This window comes from Pyxicephalus adspersus, chromosome 4 (assembly GCF_032062135.1).
Source record: "Pyxicephalus adspersus chromosome 4, UCB_Pads_2.0, whole genome shotgun sequence".
Classification (NCBI taxonomy): Eukaryota; Metazoa; Chordata; class Amphibia; order Anura; family Pyxicephalidae; genus Pyxicephalus; species Pyxicephalus adspersus.
In genome coordinates this window covers 63,186,043-63,202,779 of record NC_092861.1, presented here as the reverse complement: position 1 = coordinate 63,202,779, position 16,737 = coordinate 63,186,043, and the positions used below count along the sequence as shown (strand labels likewise).

Here is a 16,737-nt window from a genome sequence, read left to right as displayed (position 1 = left end):
AAGTAAGTGGAATAGCTAGAACAAGCTATAAGTACAAGCTATAAGTAAGTGGAATAGCTAGAACAAGGTATAAGTACAAGCTATAAGTAAGAGGAATAGCTAGCACAAGTAAGTGGAATAGCTAGTGAATATAGATAAAAGCTATGTACAAACGTCCAATGCTTTCCACATTCCCCCGAGCTGATTATCGGATGAGAATCAGGCGTGTGTACAGCATCCATCGTCCGAACGACTGTCTTGGCAGATCCACGGACAATGGACGATGGTCGATCATAATGCGAGTGAATGGGGAAAGCGCGCAGCAGGGTGTGGCTCCATCATTCTCCCCCTCCCCTCTCCCTAGAGCTGAACGGTACTGAATCTACAGCACTCCTTCATGCATCGTGGAGTCCTTAGTCTTTGTAAAGGATTGTGAAAGACCCTATTCCAAAGACAATTATTGCACGTGTGTATCCAGCTTTAAGCTCTTTTTAGCTGGAACATCCGGAAAGTAGCTGTATCTCCTACATACTGATTGCTTGATGTTACTCTTGTTCTACAATGTGTGGATGCTAGTGCTTCAAGGAGAAGGTTATCTTAAATGAGAGAATATCTTCTGATTTGACCAAAAGTTCAGCTGAAAAGCATTTCATCAGAATTGGCATTTGTTCTTCTTGTGCTCACAGTTGCCTGGGATGACTCCAGGATCAAAGGGAGCCTTTGTGAGCCTGACCATGAATAGCGTGATACAACATTTGGCAGCCAGAGGGTATTAGTTGTAAAAATGCATTTAGTATTTAATTCCTTTAAACAAGGCAGTAAAATTAGATCAAATAATTGGGCAAAAGGAAAAAAAATAATTTTCCCATGGCTTTCACATTTTTTCACTAATGCCCACTCCTGTGCATATTTAGTATTACAGGTAGTCCCCTGGTTACATAAAAAATGGGGACTTTAGGCTTGTTCTTAAGTTGAATTTCTATGTAAGTCGGAACAGGTACATTATTTTAATAAATGCAATTGGGACTGATGTTTGTCTCAACATATTATTAGGCAGCGTGGTGTCAGTTACTGTATAAAATCCTCACTGTGAGTTATTTACAAACCAAGCAAGAAAAAAAAAAAACTTTATGGTGCCTAGACACTCATCAACTTCTGGAGCAAGCTGTAATTAAATATGCAAAAAGTAACAGCAACAGAGTTTTGTCATTAAAGAGTTACAAGATGTTACAGATCAGCACAGCTCCTAAGATCACCCACAACCTCAGCTGTGTTTGGCAAAAGATTTCTTCTGCAAGTCATGCAAACCGCCCCTCTACCCCTCATCAAGCCTCTGTCCTGCACAGGAGCGATATCTAGGAGTTGGATGTCCTTAACTCGGAGGCTACCTGTATATGAAATGTAGAAATTAGCCACTGGAGGGACTGCTAATTAGCTCAGTGTAGCATTCTCTTAAATGTTGAAATAAGATATTAGACACTGATATTGTTTTTAATAAATCAATTCCACGGATTTGCATTGTGAGAAAATCACTAAAATACAACCATTGTGGAAAACTACTAGGCAGGAATATGAGCTTTACTACAGTAAATAAAAAGCAACTATACTAGTCCCATGAACATGTATGGTTATGAATTTTACTCTGACTCTTAATTGTACTTGTTTGTATCATGACAATGAAAAGAGTGTACAATGGCTTTCCGATAAATTTTGTATATTTTTTTTTCAGGACTGTAACCATGTCTAATAAACCAGTGCTTCACTACTTCAGTGGAAGGGGGAAAATGGAGTCCATTCGTTGGGGATTGGCTGCAGTTGGTGTTGAGGTTGGTATAATTTAATGCTTAGTTTATTTATCTCCAAACATAATGCAGTCTAACTATAAAAGGGTCACCAAAATTTAATATCTTATGGAATTTATAAATAATCTGTGTTAGCTATAGTAAAACAACCAGATAACTATTTCCATTTTTTGCCATATGCTATAAATATTATATGTATCCCTTTCTGTAAATAAATAAACATACACAGTGGAATATAGTTTTCTGATTCAGTTAGTGTGTGTGTCATGGCAAATTTACTCTGCTATGACAAAAGCTTTGAACACCCTTCATAAACTCAACTTTCTAAAAATGCAACACTGCTCCATTTTTTTAAAACACAGGATTGATTTATAATTATGATATGATTTATTTTTATGATTTTTTATTCTCATTTATATTAATATGAAATGACACACAGAATACTTTGTAATATTTAGGGGACTTTTTATAAATTATTTCCCTGTCAATTTGTCTAAAATTCGCTGAGGAGTGACTAATCCTTCTAAACTTGTTTCAGTGCCTATTAAAACAATGACTATTTCTGCCATCTAGTGGCCAATTGACAAAATGCACAGCTGTCAGAATAGGAATTATCTGGACAGTTTAGAGCGGGGGTGTCAAACCCGTAGGCCAAATCTGGCCCGCAACATCCTTTTTTTTTGGCACCCAAAAGAATCCTAAATATAATTTTCAGCAGGCCCGCCGCTGCATTGAAATAGTGCGGCTACTACAATTCCTGGCATCACTTGCGTCTATAGACCAGTGGCCTCTCTGCCTAGGCGTGGCCCCGCATTGGACTGTTTTCTAGACTTAAGTAATGCCCAAAACTGTAGCGCCATCACTCGCGTCTGTAGACCAGCAGCCTCTCTGCCTATTGTAGTAGGAATTGTAGTAGCGGTGCTATTTCAGTGAAGAGGCAGTTCCAGCCACTCATAACATTAGGCCCCGCACTGAACTGTTTTCTTGACCAAGGGAATTGTAGTGGCGGTGCTATTTCAGTTTCAAGTTTGGCCCGCAACGTTTTTAATTTTGGCCCACTGTGCATTTCAGTTTGACACCCTTGGTTTACAGTGAATTGACAGGGGAAAAAAAATTATAAATACACTTCTTAGTAGTGAAATCATTTTTTTTAGTGTCCCACCTACCTGGGACACTAAGGACTAAACAAAAGCTCAGGCTAGGGGTGAACAAAATTAACTTCATAAAGAATTTTAATGGAGTTGGGACCTAATTTGGCATGGGCTGCCTATGGAGTTTTCACTTCCGGGGACACATTTGACTGATTGGCTTGGGTCAATTGCAGGAGCCTCCTTAGCCGTATCTATCAATGAACTGAGGAAAGGATTTAATGATGAATACCAATTTTCCTATTATTTTTATTAAAATGAAAGATTTTTGTCTGGTTTCTGTTGATTAGTGTACCCATCTATTATTCCCCCTTAATCTTGTCCGTGAGAGAATGCTGAATAATAAGTGGGTAAGAAGCAGGAAAATTCCCTTTCTCTGGTCTCACAACAATTAGAGTTGTGACTCTAACAATAGAGTTCCAGGTTTGAATCCTGGCCATCCTGGCCCGTGTTTGTTTGAGTTTTGTCCCACATCTTACATACTTGCAGATTAATTGACTTCTCCCCATCCTGACTTGGCCTTTGTTAATGACAATGTATGAGACAGTGACATGACTATGAACTCTAATGGAGCTGCAGAAGATATCTGCTATATATAAATAAATAAATAAATATGTACAGTATATATGTAATCAAAAATATGTGAAAGGGAAAAAGAAAGCAGGCATTTTTGGCAATATGTCTTAAAAATGTAACTAATTTATTTATATGATAAAAAATAACATATACCAATAAAGAAAGAATGAATTCCAACAGAGATCTACTATACTAGTTCACGCTCTAGACATAGTGCTCCTATTACAAGCATACATATAGTTGCCGTATTAGGTAGACATATAGAATGTAATCACATACACAAAATAGTCATTTGTATCCTTTTTTTCCGACGTGTTTGGCCTATCCTCAGGGTATAGAGAATACATGCATATGTGGTGCTAGTTCAAAAAGAAATAATAATTTCATTTCATAAGAGTGAGTATAAAAATTATATAGAAGTTACTTAATTATATAGTTACATAATTTTAATGCCATCTAATGCAATGATACGGGTAAAGGGGGATGAATAATGATAAGAAACAATATATTTGTATACACATATATTTAATGTAAACTACAACTCTTTTGAAGGAATTAAATTGAGAGCCTAGTAAAAATATTATGGGAAGCTGCTAGTCTCTGAAGTACTGGTTCATTTATTATTCATTTTTATACCTAATAATGAGGAATCCTGATATAGAACAGGTATTGCCCTAAAGCTGCCTACAGACTTGAAAGAATTGTTCATGCAATTGTACATCTTGTTAAACCCTCCTCTAGTCTGTATGGGCATCTTTCTAATGTTGTGTATCAACAGACATTTCCCAGCATGGTTTACCAATGTATTTTGACTTTATTTTTTCTTGACAGTTTGAAGAGAAGCTATTTGAAACAAAGGATGAATATCAAAAATTGCTTAAAAGTACGTATTTGTTACTTTAGCTGTCTAGATTGGTTTTACAAGCAATAATAGTCTATATTGGTTTCTAAACTATGACCTTGCTACATAAGAGTACTGTAAATGATGTAAACCCTTATGCAGGAGAATTTATTTCACATCGTATCATATTGCACAAATACAGGTTATCGGGGTGCTTTTTAAGCTGAGTTTCAGCAAAACAAAAATTTGGAACTGGTGGTTGGTCAAGAATTGGTAATTTGATCAAGATACAAATACATTCACCAGCATATCAAATGCTCGTAGATAAAAGAACATTTAATAGTTACAAGGATAGGATGTGATATCAACTTTTGTCTAATGAAGTCTTCAAAACGTTTCTTTTTTTTAACCTTTGGCTACTAATTTTGCCATTACTGATGACAATTTGGGTGTGCTTGTGAGTATGCAACAAAACTAATTTTAGTAAGATATTGAAGAGTTAAAACCTGTCAGTTTATTATTACTGTGTAACATACTGCCCAGCACTAAAATTTGTTGTGCCCCTATTTTGACTCCTTGACCCAGAACAGGTACACAGATAATGTTTCTTGATCAGCATACATGTACCAGGTTGCTGACTCAGATAGTATTGAGACTAATAGGTCAGCATTACACCCAGGTAAGGAGCTTCTCCTATGATCAGTAATAGTAAGTCCTGGATGTCTCTCATGATTCTCAGTCTGTAAATTTACATTCTCAAGCATCCTTTTTTGTGTAGATAGACACTGTCCTGTTTTGGAACTAGGAAAGCACAGTGATGTCACTGACACATCAGTGTGCAGCATGGGTCTGGGTTCTGCAAATACTATGACATCCACAAAAAATAAAAAAGCTGCAGCTTTTACTGTACCTTACACATAAAGAGGCACATTACTAACTGAGGCCAGCAGGCTTTCAGTGTGTATCACAATATTTAATAAAATAATTACCATATCCAAATCAAATAAAAAGCATTGTAAACATGCGTAAATAAAAACTAAATTACACAATTTTATTTTTCGATTTGTCAAATTGGGAAGTTGAATAAATCCCTTGGTATTAAAAAGGATAGTGTGTATTTAAAAAAAAATGCAATAGATATAACATGGAACAGTAAGTAAAATGCAGAAATTGCAAAAAATCTATCTGCATCTTTAAGCCATATTTGTCTTTGCTTCTGACTTCATAGGGATGGTAAAAGGGTGCTCAGTGTAACAGTACAATAACAGTAGTTTATTGCCTTTGCTTTTGCTCATGCATATACCGTGGACATTACTATACATAACTTGCAACTTTATAGAGGTTGAATAAAGATGGTACTTGTGAGATGCTGCAGAATTCAGTGCAATGAACACTGTGATGGCTCAGCTTGGAAGTGACTATTACTCATCCTACCCTTGCTTTTTTTCCTAGGTGGAGATTTGCTGTTTCAGCAAGTTCCAATGGTGGAAATAGATGGCATGAAACTAGTACAAACTAAAGCTATCTTGAGCTACATAGCTGGAAAATACAATATATATGGGAAGAATACAAAAGAAAGAGCATGGTGAGTATTTATTACAAAATAATTAATAAACAAAAGTTACAACAGTATGAATCACAGTTCACAGTGTGAAGTGTAAATGTGGTTATAGCCTATGTGAATAAAAACCGCTGTATTATATTATTATTATATTGTAGTGCCATGGTCTATTACACATAGTAACTGAATTCACTCCTATATGTTTTTCCTCTGCCTTTTTTTCTGTTGAAATCACTGGAAATGCACCAAGTTATTGCATGGCAGCATGCATTGTGCATTTTTATGCATGGTGCACTACACTTGGTAGTAAACGTCAACGCACATCATGCATTTATTTTAATGCATATTGATTTTAATTAAAAATGCATCAAGCAAAATTGTAAGGTTGAAAAATCCATCCTTAAACAACTGAGCGATGTAAACGACTTTTTGTAATAAATGAGCAAACAGTAAAGGTAAAAAAGTGTTTTATATTAAAAAATGTTATATAATAAACTACAGGGTTACCACCATTTTAACAAACCTTCCCTTTCTCCATGTACATATATTTTTGATCAACTTAACTAAAGTTTCTTTGTGTCAATATGTAATGACATCAGTGCTGCTTCCAAAAAATCAAGGAATTTGTTAGGCCTCTCGCCCTTCTCAAAGAGAATGAGCAACTAAGACTGGACTTCAGTACTAGGATCTGCTGCCTTAAAGCACTGCAAAAAAAACTGCAATATTTAGGTAGATGATAAAAATGGTATGCATGCATTCAGCTGTCAGGGATAACAGTCATAGTGAGCATAGTTTTTACATAGTCAACTCAACTATGTAACTACACAAATCATAAATAATAATAACTACGCATCTTTTTATCTTGTTCAAGCATTGACATGTATGTTGAAGGAACCACTGACTTGATGGGACTGATTATGACCTCATTCATTCTGGATGAAGCTGAAAAGAGGAAAGAATGGGATCTTATTAAACAAAGAGCCTTGAACAGATATTTTCCAGTTTATGAAAAAGTATGACTCTTTTTACAATGGTCCAGTATTAATGGCCAGAAATAGAAGTCAAGCCTGTCCATGATGTATTATGAATCAGGATAACACCACTGCTGATGATTACATGCTGCCTTCATCTTCTGTTTCCTCTATTCTGAAAACAGAACATGCAGCTCATGAATGCCTAATGTATAACCCTGGCCCCTATATATATATATTTCACATTTGGTAGAGGAGCAGTGGCATTCCTAGGACATTTTTGTTACTCTTCCTAGATGTACATTAGGGTTGTCTCTGTGCAAGCATCTCCAATTTTTTATTATTTTTTTCCTAATATTGCATTCTGGTAGTCTCAAAGTTTTTGTAATTTGCAGGTGAATTACACGGTAACCCAAAAACCTGTCTAAGGCAAAAACTAATGATTAGTTTTCACACTGACTAAAATTGTATTACCTCTAAAATGACTAGCTGTAAATGTTCTCTGCTACATATAAAAATAGCACTTTTAATTCTAGAGTTAGAGCTGTCTGGAACTGACTATGGTTATCCCATGCCATGGTACATTTTATTGTCCATAGGAATCAGAATTCTGAGGGAACCTTGCCCCATGTCCATCTATTTAAAAAAAAAGGAAATCCATTAGGCTATCTCATGGCGGGTCAATGAGTCTCCAGCACACAGAAAACAATGTTACATTGAGTGCCTTCAATACCCAGCAAATTGTCTCCCCCCTTTCTGACTATAGAAGAGGAACTCTGATACTACAGTGGGAAAAATGGGTTCAAACTTTGTAAGGACCCTTTACATGTTGATACCTATGATTACATTTACATTTTTGTGCAGCTAATCTGTTTTTTTTTCTTTAAGGCTTTGGAAAAAAATGAATATTTAGTTGGAAAAACACTAAGTTTAGCAGACGTGCATCTTCTAGAAGCAATTTTAGCAACGGAAGAGCTACATCCTGATGTCCTTCAAAATTTTCCTAATTTACAGGTAAACAAATTAGTTAGCTTATGACTAGTTGATGCTTGTGCTCCAGTCCTCAGGTATGGTTACTGAGAGGGAAAAGGCCTGTGTCTTCAGAAACAGCATTTTGTGTCTTATTTATGCTTGCTTGACAAAAGGTTATCTTTCTTGCTTTTCTCCTATGCTCTAGAGAACTTCTGTGAAAAACAAGTACAAGGTCAACTCTCACTTCAGATTATGAGACTGAGTTCCTCTACTTTATATTATGTCTTGATGTATTATATTTTTCTAGGCCCATTCTTCCTTCTTTTATATAAACCAGAATGTTGCATAATACATTTTGAGAGATACTGACTTTAGATACATGGTGTGAAGTGCGTTTTCTTTCGTACTCTCTCTCCCGTGCTCGAGAAGGACAAACTGAGACCAGACCAGTCTACAGGGTAGACGCTTATTCAATCCCCTACAGCTACCACTATAGGGATGAACTAAAATGCTCAACTCAGCTCTTCTTTTCATTCATACATAACTTGTAGTTATTTTTCTACATTGGAAGAGAGTCCCTGGAAAAAAAATGTACCGGTAAGTAAAAACTGCCAGAAGCAGCTGGGAACTAGGCAGAGAATGGTGGGACAGTGCTGCATCCGAGCTCTGATTTAGGTATAATTGCACATGGGACGGGACTGTGATTACTGCTTGGGTCATTTTTGAAAAAAATTTGTGATGAATTGGTGGAAAATGTTTATGGAAAAAACACACAATTCCATAATAGTTGTTATTTCTTTGTATATTGAATGACTATCACAGGTGTCTATTAGCCCTTTATGGCAAGAATTTCAGAGTTGTTTTCTATACCTTTTTATGGTGTTGTCGTCCTAATATACAGTGGATATAAAAAGTGTGCCAGGTTTTTGTGATGTAAAAAATGAGACCACAAAAAAAAATTTCCAAACTATTACCACTCTAATGTGACCTATAGCCTGTACAATTCAATTGAAAAACAAGCAATTGTTTTGGAGATAAAAATATGAAAAAAGTGCAATAAGTTGGTTGTATAAGTGTGCACACTCATAAGCTAATACTTTATACTATATTATACTTACCATGAAGTCTATACTATACTTATAACATGAAATATATCAGTAGGGTCCCTTTTGCAAGATTTTGCAATATTTGCCCACTCTTCCTTTCAAAAGTGCTCCAAATCTGTCATGTTGCGAGGGCATCAATACACAGCCCTCTTCAGGTCCCCCACAGAATTTCTATTGGATTTAGGTCTGGGCTCTGCTGGGCCATTCAAAAACCCTAATTTTTTTCTAGCGAAGCCATTCGTTTGTTGATTTGTATGTATGCTTGGAATCACTGTTGTGTTGAAAGCTGAAATTACACTTCAAATTTGGATTTCTAGCAGATGCCTGAAAGTTTTAAACCAAAAGTGACAGGTATTTGGAATGCTTCAAAATTTCATGCACCATAACTAAGGGCCCAGTTCCAGCTGAAGAAAAGCAACCCAAAGCATGTTACAGCCACCACCATGATTCACTGTGTCGAAGGTTATCTTTTTGGTGATGTCTGGATTAAGGTTATATTAAAGGTGGGAAAAGTTATGAAAATACGGTGGTCTAGTTTTTTTACATCACAAAAACCTGGCATTTTACAGGGATGTGTATACTTTTTTATAATAGAAATTATTGGTTTTAATCTACTGTTGTATTGATTTTTCTATAGGCTTTCAAAACAAGAATATCTTCAATCCCAACAATTAAGAAATTTTTGGAGCCAGGGAGTAAAAGAAAGCCTATTCCTGATGCAACATACATAGAAAATGTGAAGAAAATTCTTTACAGTTAACATGAACAAGTGATATCAACATCATCTTTGTTAATTAAAGTGCAGTGAAATATACATATACACTTGTAACTGAAAAATAAAGTTGGATTTCAGAAGTTTGTATTACCTTTAGTAACAGTGACCAAAAAGTATACATAACGCAATCATATCTTTAAATTATATTTTACTTTTGTATGAGTTCTGTCTGAATTACAGGCTATTTTACTTTTCTTGGAAACTTCATTGTCTTTAACCACAAAACTTTGTTGGTGGCAACTTTGTGCACTAAATTCATGTAATTTTTATATTATTGCTTATAAAGGTCACTGGGGGACATTGCCCTACCTCTGACAAGTCTCATAACGCTCCTCCTAGTGACTAATTACCTGCTTGCTTAAGTGAGCACAGGTCAAAGAGTATGTCAAGGCAAAACTAACAAACAAAAAAACAACATATTTAGTACATTGTGCATTTCCCTGTGTTATTATCACTTTAAATACCCTGCACAAGTATGGAAAAATAAATGTTTATGTGCCAAAAATATGGTGTGCCTATTTTTTGGAACAACAATTTCTAAAGTATGCATTTGTCAGTCCTGCCTACTTTATGTGGACCACCCTTTATCTCCATGACCCCTCCATGGGATCAGGTAGCGATAGCAAGGCAATCAACACAGTGGGGGCAGTCTGCCCTCCACCACCATCTCCGCGTACAGCTCCAGTAGGTCAGGGCCTAAGAGGTCCTACAGTGCTACAGCTAGAGCTCTGCTGGGAGACCGTTGCAACCCGTCGAGGTCCTACCTCGCCTAAACGATTTAGCGGCAGAGGATAGCTCCTCCAAAGTGAGGGGGGCTTCGGTGGAAGTTGCACCTGCAGGATCAAGAGTGTTAGTGATACCTGACAGGAACCTGTTTGCAGTGTCTTCGTCTGTTTCTTTAGGAGAGTAGAGGGTCCAGTAGAAGTCGTTGACCACTTCCATCACCTCTGACTTCCCTCTTCAGAGTGTTCCGGTCGAGTCTCGCAGCTCAGCAAAGGGGGTGTGACCGGAGTGGAGCTTCCTGAAAAAAAAGAATTGCATTTCTCACCTTTCTCGAGATGTTCCACCTTTGAACGGAAGATGATGCACCCGGCGCCCTCTAAGTGCTGTTTCAAGCGCTTCTTGGTCTCTTCCAGGTCTCGCCTAATGTCCCAGCCACAGTGGTAGAGATCCTGCAAGGACTGCAGCTCGCGCTGCAGTCGCTTGATTTCCCTCTTCCTAGCACACACCTGTTGGCGTCCACTTGCTTGAAAAAAGCTGCGGAGCTTAACTTTTACAAACTCCCACCATTCACTCACCTTGTTGAGGACAAGTGTTTCTTGTCCTCCCTCCAGTTGACATACTCACCCCTCAAGTCCTCCATTAGCTCCTCTTTTTCCAGCAGGGCACAGTTCAGCTTCCAGGAACCTGGGCCTGGACCGAAGTCCCCGACGAGGTTCCCCTCAAAAAGAATGGCCCCTATGTCTGAGAAGAAGCAGGGAACCATGGTGTGGCTGTTCATCCTTACCTCTCTCGATGTATAGATGAAGTCAATCCTTGAGCAGACAGATCCACCAGGAGTAGTTCCCTGCGCCGTTTCTGATGAAGCCCACAACGTTCTTTAAGGAGGCTTCAGGCACCATCTCATTGAGAAGGCGGGAGGTAATGTCCAACTTTGCCATGATGCCTGAGCTGCGCCCATCCCTTTCTATTGGGCATTTGAAATCACCGCCCATTATTACTGCCCTGGTGGTGGCGAGTTGAGTCCTCAGGGTCTGGAAACTGCTCATTCTTTTCAGGGGAGGCATACACATTGATGAGCCTAATGGGCTCTCCTGCCCACGAACCGTTGATGACCAGAAGTCAGACACAGACGAGCTGTGGGTGGGGAGGGGGTGGGACAGTTCCTGGGGTTGGGTTGAGGGCCGGTCCAGTGGACCTGGGGCAGGATTTCGGCCAGGGTGGGGGCCTGGGCTGTGGAGGGCTAAGAGCTGGGGGGCTGGAGGACCGGGGGGGAGCAGGTTGCCCTCGAGCATTTGGGAATCTATGCTCACCTCTAGCAGGGGGTTCCTGTCTGTTTACACGTCCAGTGGTGCCTGCTGTTCCTCCACCTCTGAGCACTCCTGCATAGGATCTGGTCTCTTTGGGGCACTCCCGGTACGGGTGGTCCTGTTATCTGCAAAATTGCAGATCTTGGTCCTCGGACAGTCCTTGGACTTGTGCCCTGTGGCACAGTAGAGCCTGCAAAATGCAACGGAGCAATTCTTACCTACGTGGCTGGCTGCCCCGCACCTTCCGCAGGTCTGTGGCATGTCCTCATAGTGCAGGATCCTTGGGCATGGGCCGAGGTTGATGCACTGAGGCAAGTGCAAGTGGTCCCCTGTGGTGGCGTCTCTCCTCAGCTTGCATGTCAGGACCCATTTTCTGGGCCAGAAGCCATTGGCGTCCAGGATCCGGGTTGCTTCCTTCAGCACAGTGCAGAACCTCTTCAGGAAAGTGGCGATGTCTTATCCAGGAACATGAGGGCTGCGCTTTGACACCGTGACCCGCCTTTCTTCCCTTTGAATGGGAGAGTTGGCAGCAAAGTTGCCAAAAGGGAATCCGGTTTCTGTGGCCTTAACCTTCTCTTAATAGCGTCTGCACACCTGCAACGATACAAATGTGACATAAAATATACCTTGTACGAAGGCTTGGATGAAGAGGGTCTCTGTCTTTGTGAATCCTTGGTCCAGAACCATCTTCCGTCCGAAGACCTCCGTTGTCAAGTCTGGGATTCTGCCGTTCACCTTCAGCTTGAGGACGACCATCTGCTTCATCCAGGGTTCCAGGGTTGGAACCCCGTCGGCTGTCTGGGGTCTTCTGCTGGCCTCTGCTCCTGCAGATGCGGCTGGTCTTGCTGGGGCAGAGGTGGAGGTGGACGGTCTTTTGGTACTGTTAACATTGCTGGCTTGGGCCTAGGCGATGTGCTTTCTTTTGTCGGTCGCCTTCTTCTCAGCCATCTGAGCGGTCTTCATCTCAGGCACCTCGGGCTTCAGCTTCTGGCGTTGGCTTCTCCTGTGTCTTCCTGGTCGATGATCTGCTTCTTCAGCTCTTTTATGCCTTTTAAGACAGTTCAGTGCCCACTACTGGGGTAGTGACACAAGGTGCGGAAAGGGGTGATCACAGTCTAGTTCCTGGCAAGGGCATTTCTATTTCGGTTTATTTAAAGTTTGCAGATGTCATTGGTGCAGTCTGCATTTGGAGTGCTTTATTATACAGGCTATACCCTGGTCACTTTGTGCATAACCAGATAAGTGATCAAAGATGCCAGATATTGCCAATTGTTTACCTGGTTGCCACTGTGTGCCTATCAGCCAGCTCCTTCTTTACCCTAATAAAGGTGCCAACCCCCCCCCCCCACCCCATCTAGCCATCCCCTGTAACAGGAAGAGCTATTCATGTTAAGGTAAACTATTGGTGGTCAAAGTGGTGATGTGGGGATTCATAATCAATTTTTGATTAATATATTTAATATTTTTATAAAATCTATTGATGAATCTTTCAGAAATATCACCAGTGTATGTCTGGCATCAGGGGTGCAACCTATTGTCGACCTAATAAACTTTATATCACGTTGTTGTTATGTTTATAAAAGAATGGCATTCGGCTACTGCAGGGCCACACTTGGATGTGCATATGAATGCTTACACTTTTGGCTGTATCAGAGATACATTGTACTCCTCTACAGGTATCTAAGCTATTACTACTCTACTACTGAGCGCAGGGCTTCAGGAGAGCCTTGTGAATGAAGGGGGGTAAGGGACACCAGCCTAACCAATCAGATCAGCCTATAGGAATTCTAGCGATCAATGAGGTGACAGATGTCACGCCAAATCACCCTCACATCCATTAGTTCTTGCTGACCTGTGCTGTATATAAGGGCTGATTGTTTTTTTTTTCTGAAGTTATGGCGAATAAATAATTGTTGCTGTAAATTTTATTAATGCATTATTATTGTAGCTGAGGTATACTAAGCTATTACTAGTTTTTATTATCCCTTTCCAACCATAAATATTTTTTTCTCATATCTTTGAAACTTTTAAAATCCTAAGGAACGTTGTACTTTTCTTGAATATGCAAATCTGCAACCAAATGAGCAACAGGATTGGTCGGAGGGACCCCACCCCTCTGGGCTAATACTTTGTATAAGATGTAGCTGTGTAGTCTGTGAGTGAGCAGAGGGCCATTTACATCTGAATTGCTGTGTGTCCCATTGTCTGCAGGTAGAGTGACATTTATACTGCATGTACACATACAATGTTATAAAAGCCTTTACCAGGACACTTGTAATTCCTGATTGATAATTCAGTAGTGATTTGTATGTGTATATCATATGTATGTGTATATTTGCATGGATCTGTGCTGTCTTCAATGTCTAGTGCTTTTCAAGATGCAAAACATTCACTGTAAATTTGTAATAAAGTGAAGCTGTAAGTGACTGTTATATGCAGATACATCTGCATAGCTCATCTGGCGCACACCCTGCTTTGTAATAATAATAAATCGTGATAAACCATGACCGCTATTTATTAGTTACTAGAACTGCCTTTCTCCACAGTGACTTAGTGCAGTGGTCAGTAGGAAGAATGCCTCTTACTAGCTGGTCAGTGGGAATATTGTCAAATAGATAGCCAAAAAAAAATCATTGGTGTCAATTAAACTGACCTGAGAGTTACAAACTGCTCATTGCTCAAGGAACCCCTAGTGACTTCTGGAGGAACTGTAGAGATGCACGCCGTCTAATGACCACGTTCCATTTCTGCGACCTAGTCGTTTGGTGAATTTGACATTAAGAGAGAAGCATAGGATAGACCCGGTCTATTTCACTGACAATCTGCAGACTGGGGATTGTAGAGGACTGCAAAAGAGCAAGACAGATGGAGCCCGAAAAACAGAGGAGGCGACACTGCGTGGATGTACACTGTAGAGTTCTTGCACAGTGTACAAGTTGGGAGAGCTGGGCGTAAATACAGTCAGTGGGTAAACAGGTAAATCGTTAAACGAAGACTACTTGTACTAGAAGATACCAGTTTATTCAGGAATACTTCTCATTGGTTTTCAAGGTTTTATCCTTTATACCAAAAATATGATTGATTAGGGTCAATTGTTAAAGTGTACCTAAAATCAGAATTTTCACTTTACATAAAAGGGTAGACAACCCTTTAATGTAAAGTAAAAATTTTGTTTGTGTTTTTTTCCAAGTGCAACACCCTTTTTCTTGAAAAAAAAAAAAAAAAAAAGGTACAGCGCCGCCCTCCTAATTCTCGATCGCCTAGGCAAATTATTGGGAGCGCAGAGCCTCCCAGGATACCTACGTCACGCATCCCAGGCGGCTCTTGGCTGCTCCTACGCATGCCCGAGATGCTCGTCAAAAGAGAAAGAAATTGCCGATCTCACACATGCGCATTGAAATGGGCAAGTTTCTTTTTTACATCTACACCACCCGATCTCGCGCCTGCGCCGGTTGACGTAGGAAGAGGAACCTGAGAGAACAGAGAAGATTGCGGCGCCTAGCACACCAGCCTAAAGACACATACCGGGACGACGCGGGACCCGATGGAAGAAACTTCTGGATAATTGAACTGCTCTGAAGGTTTGAAGGTAAGTGTATTTTTTTTTGTTTGTTTTGTTTTTGGGTTTACTTCCTCTTTAAGTTCTTACAATGATTCTGTTCCATTAAAGTTGGCTTTACATGCGTGGCTTCGAGATGGTGGTGTGAGGAGGTTTTCTTTTGAGCTCCTGCTGCCTCCACCGTACTTTTCAGCCTGGCAGCCTCCGCAGCCGAACATCTCCCCCCTCAGCCACATGCCACGAGGCAGGAGAAAGCCAGGTCCCAGGAAAGAGTTTTCCATTTATCATTACATGGCATGCTATATGTTCTCTCAAGTTGCTAGATATGACTATTTCTGTAAAATTGTATGCCTTTTCACGCTTTTATTTGCTTTTGCCATCTGTATACACTGGTTTGAGTTTTGTAATTGTCTGTTTTTATTGGTTGCTAATAATAAATAAATAAAGAAAAAAAAAAAAAAAAAAAAAGTTGGCTTTACATCTGTGCATTACAATGCTGAGGGTAAAATGCACATTACCACAATTCACAATTACATGCAACATGGCAATGCCAAGCATTGCCATCTTATGTGAATGGCATCCCTATGTACCTTGCAGTAGCACCTCACTGCCTGTTAATGTGTGTTGTAGCACTCCTTCCCTTCTGTAATGCATGGTGCTTGTGGGCTGCCTAAGTGCAACCCATGTTAATGTACAGTATATGGCCCTTGAACAAATATTCGGCATGCATTACTCCAACAAAGGGCTAAAATGTATGTAAACTCTAACAATCAACTTGCTTTATTTGCCCCCTTTCTGTCTTTTAACTAACTAATTGAAAGGGTTTTGTTAAGTCTGTTGGAAAAGTGCACAAAAAAACTCCCCTTAATGCAGCAAAAAAAATTCAGAGCTGTCCTGTCATGTGCACAGATGCTTTTTACATACTAGTTTACCTCCAAACGCTTGGTATTCAGGTCACTGTTTTTGTTTTAATTGAACCATAGAGAGGACATTTAATACATGGCAGATATCCTTTATCTGCGTGAAAACACCTTTTTAGAATGTATGTGACCTTTTTTCAACCATCATGTTTACTGAATGTGTTAACCATCATGAGGTTAACACATACAGAAGATGTAGCATTTATTCCTGATGCATTGAACCACTTGTGGTGATCTGCAATGCATGTGTTTGTCTGTGTATGTATGATATACACCCCCCAGTAGCTATGCATGTAGCAAATTCATAAAACCCATTGCATGCTCCTGTATGATATGTCTGGGCGTTGTGCCTTATCTTTAAACAGATAAATATGACTTGCAAGTTTAAAAATACAGTTACATACACATTTAAAAACTAACTTTTTATCCCACCTGACTCATGAAAGATTACATAACAATTAGACATTGAAAAGTACAAATATGATGATAAAAAAAAT

At 39.5% G+C, this 16,737-nt stretch overlaps 2 protein-coding genes across 3 annotated transcripts in view; both read left to right on the top strand.

The window, feature by feature from the left end:
- LOC140328663 (glutathione S-transferase 3-like) overlaps positions 1–10,236 on the top strand; it is an 18,702-nt gene extending 8,466 nt beyond the window's left edge. For both annotated transcript variants that reach the window (XM_072408433.1, XM_072408434.1), the window contains exons 2-7: positions 1,709–1,805; positions 4,337–4,388; positions 5,799–5,931; positions 6,779–6,920; positions 7,767–7,892; positions 9,594–10,236. In XM_072408433.1, coding sequence (XP_072264534.1) covers positions 1,709–1,805; positions 4,337–4,388; positions 5,799–5,931; positions 6,779–6,920; positions 7,767–7,892; positions 9,594–9,716 — 673 coding nt within the window. In that variant the 3' untranslated portion in view covers positions 9,717–10,236. The remainder of the gene's footprint in view (positions 1–1,708; positions 1,806–4,336; positions 4,389–5,798; positions 5,932–6,778; positions 6,921–7,766; positions 7,893–9,593) is intronic.
- Positions 10,237–15,203: 4,967 nt separating this feature from the next.
- LOC140328666 (glutathione S-transferase 3-like) overlaps positions 15,204–16,737 on the top strand; it is a 21,767-nt gene continuing 20,233 nt past the window's right edge. The window contains exon 1 of the mRNA XM_072408441.1: positions 15,204–15,350. The gene's annotated coding sequence lies outside the window, so the exon portion shown is untranslated. The remainder of the gene's footprint in view (positions 15,351–16,737) is intronic.